Here is a 3,137-nt window from a genome sequence, read left to right as displayed (position 1 = left end):
TGAGATATATATTTACCTTTTCAAAGTATTTAGCTTCTTATGTTGCATCTTAACATAAGTTGCATCTTATGTGTATTACTTCTTAACTTTCTCTAGTGAAAANAGCNAATGCTTCTCCNTGTTTATAACTTTNTTTCATTTATTTTTCATAGGGAACAGGAGTCATTGAGGGATTGGCTTTGAAGATGCAAAGAACCAGTGGAGTTTGTTTTGGTACTGAAACATTTGGGAATATGAAGAGACTGAGACTTTTGAAACTTGATAATGTACAAGTAGCTGGAGATTATGGGCATCTTCCCAAACAACTGAGATGGGTTGATTGGAAAGCATTTTCATTAACCCACATACCTGAAAACTTTTATCAGGAAAATATAGTTGCTATTGACTTAAAATACAGTTATCTTAAACTAGTATGGAAGGTGCCTCAGGTATACGTATATAGTATATATTACCTGATATTTTCTATGACGAAAATACCAATTTGGACCAAAACTCACATGGTCTTTTACAATTATCATTGTTCTCCAATCAAATTTGGTGTTTTACTTTGGTAATTTGCTTTTTATTACATGCATTACTGATTACCTGAGTGAAACAGCAAATTTGAATGAAGAACAACAACAAATGTATCTATAATACATTAAGTTGTCTTGTGAATTTTTTCAGCCATATACNTTGCTAATCTTTCTTTTTGTTCGGTTTAAATTTTATTGCAGTTTCTGGAGAGGCTAAAATTTCTCAATCTTAGTCATTCCAAGTACTTATCAAAGACCCCAGATTTTTCAAAACTACCAAATCTTGAGAAGCTCATTCTCAAAGATTGTCCNAGCTTGTATGAAGTACACCATTCAATTGGAGATCTAANTAACCTCCTTCTTCTAAACNTGAAGNATTGTACATGCCTAGGCAATCTTCCTATGGTAATCTATAAGTTNAAGTCATTACAAACNCTCATCCTTTCTGGTTGTTCAAATATTGACAAGTTAGAAGAAGACATAGGGCAGATGGAATCCTTAACAACTCTAATTGCAGACAATACTAGTCTAAAACAAGTGCCTTTTGCCATAGTAAGATCCAAACAGATTGGATATATATCCCTTTGTGGATATGAAGGATTGGCACGAGATGTATTTCCTTCTCTCATATGGACTTTGATGTCACATACAAGAGGAACTTTATCCTGTTTTCAACCATTTGGGATCATGCCAACATCTATAGTCTCCATGAATATACAGGATAATAATTTGGTTAACCTATTATCAAAAGTAGGTGAATTTTCAAAACTTCGAAGTATTTCTGTACAATGCGACTCAGATTTTCAACTAACTCAAGAACTAAGAACAATTCTCCATAAGTTATGCAATATAAACTCTTCTGAACCGGAAAGTGCATATCAATCACAAATTCCAGAAAATTCTATGGCATCGTATTTGATTGGAATGGGAAGCTACCAGCAAGTCTTCGATATGCTTAGCAATAGCATATCAAAGGTTCCTTCTCCTTCTTTTTTGTCTATTGACTGAATTCATTTCAATCCATTTCCTTGTCTATTCTTTTATGAAGTATAGTGTGTGTAATAGCAGACAATATGAACTTGCATATCATATTAAATGAATAATTAAGCGTTGTTGCATGATACAGGTATTGAGAACCAACAGTGGTACTGATTTTGTGCTTCCAGGGGACAATTATCCTTATTGGTTAGCCTATACAGGGGAAGGTTATTCAGTACCATTTCAAGTTCCTGAAGATAGTGATTGTCGCATGAAGGGAATGCTGTTGTGTGTTGTTTATTCATCAACCCCTGATAACATGGCAACTCAAAATCTTACTAATGTCTTCATCTTTAATTACACAAAGTGCACCATTCAGATATATAAGCAAGCAACAACAATGTTCTTTAGCGATGAAGACTGGCAGGGTGTAATATCAAATCTAGGACCCGGAGACAACGTGGAGATTTTTGTAGGTGTTGGTGATGGAATCACTGCTAAGAAAACAGCCGTGTATCTGATATATGGTCAGTCAATTACAATGAGAATGGAGTCACTTGGACTGAGTGCACAAGAATCACCTGAGCTGAGTGTGATTCTGTCACCTAAAATGAGTGCACAACCAACCACTGATGTAGAAATGAAGGCGAAGAAACCGAAGAAAAATATATTTGCAAAAATTAGAAACATTGTTAGAGTATGTTCATGTTTGGAGTAGAATACGGCACTCCATTGTTATCATTTAGAATTCTGTTGGTGTAATATATAACTAGAAAGAATTGTTTAAATATAAATTAATTTAAAAACAAAAAAGTAATTATTATATTGACTAAATTAAAAATTATTAGTATTTAAATTAGTTTTTATTTTTAACAAAAATTTATAATGTAATTGAATACAATATTTTTAATAGTTAGTGATAAAAAATTTAGAGATAATATTTTTAATTTCATGTTAAGATATAATTATAAATCATTTTTTACTTTTAATTTAATAAAAATAATAAAACTAAAAATCTTTTTTTTATTGGTTTCTATTTATCATATTATTAGAGATTTAAATTTTTGTTTCTATTATCTAAATTTTGATACCGATTTTCCAGTAAATAAACACTGCAAAATGTTCACCAATTTTTATGTCTCAATTATAAATTTATAGCATATTTCAAACCAGTAACTATAAATTTAATATAATGTTAAAATAGTTAATACTAATTTGGGTTAAATATGTTTTTAGTCCCTATACTTTGGGGTGATTTTGGTTTTAGTCCCTCTTTCAAACTATAGTACAATTTAGTCCTTCAACTTTAGAAAACTCTGGTTTTAGTCCTTTTTACCAAATTTTTTAAAGAGGGACTAAAACCAAATTTTTTTAAGGTTGAAGGACCAAATTGTACTATAGTTTGAAAGAGGGACTAAAACCAAAATCACCCCAAAGTATAGGGACTAAAAACATATTTAACCCTATTAATTTCAAAGTTAACATTTAAAAGTAATATTTTATTTTTTTTTTAAACGAAAGTTTAAATTAATAGTAATAAATTCAAAAATATATAAAATGCAAAATTAATAATTTATTTAGAGAAAGGCTGTACAAGACAATCTATGATATTGTACAACTTTAAAAAAATATTGGATGACTATA

General features: G+C 30.4%; 1 protein-coding gene across 1 annotated transcript in view; it reads left to right on the top strand.

Moving 5' to 3' along the window:
* LOC106773317 (TMV resistance protein N) overlaps positions 1-2,240 on the top strand; it is a 4,451-nt gene extending 2,211 nt beyond the window's left edge. The window contains exons 3-5 of the mRNA XM_014660019.1: positions 153-428; positions 717-1,490; positions 1,642-2,240. Coding sequence (XP_014515505.1) covers positions 153-428; positions 717-1,490; positions 1,642-2,211 — 1,620 coding nt within the window. The 3' untranslated portion in view covers positions 2,212-2,240. The remainder of the gene's footprint in view (positions 1-152; positions 429-716; positions 1,491-1,641) is intronic.
* The last annotated feature ends 897 nt before the right edge of the window (positions 2,241-3,137 follow it).

Source organism: Vigna radiata, chromosome 9 (genome assembly GCF_000741045.1).
Source record: "Vigna radiata var. radiata cultivar VC1973A chromosome 9, Vradiata_ver6, whole genome shotgun sequence".
NCBI classification, from domain to species: Eukaryota; Viridiplantae; Streptophyta; class Magnoliopsida; order Fabales; family Fabaceae; genus Vigna; species Vigna radiata.
Note: the sequence above shows the minus strand (reverse complement) of the source record. Positions and strands in the feature narration are given on the sequence as shown.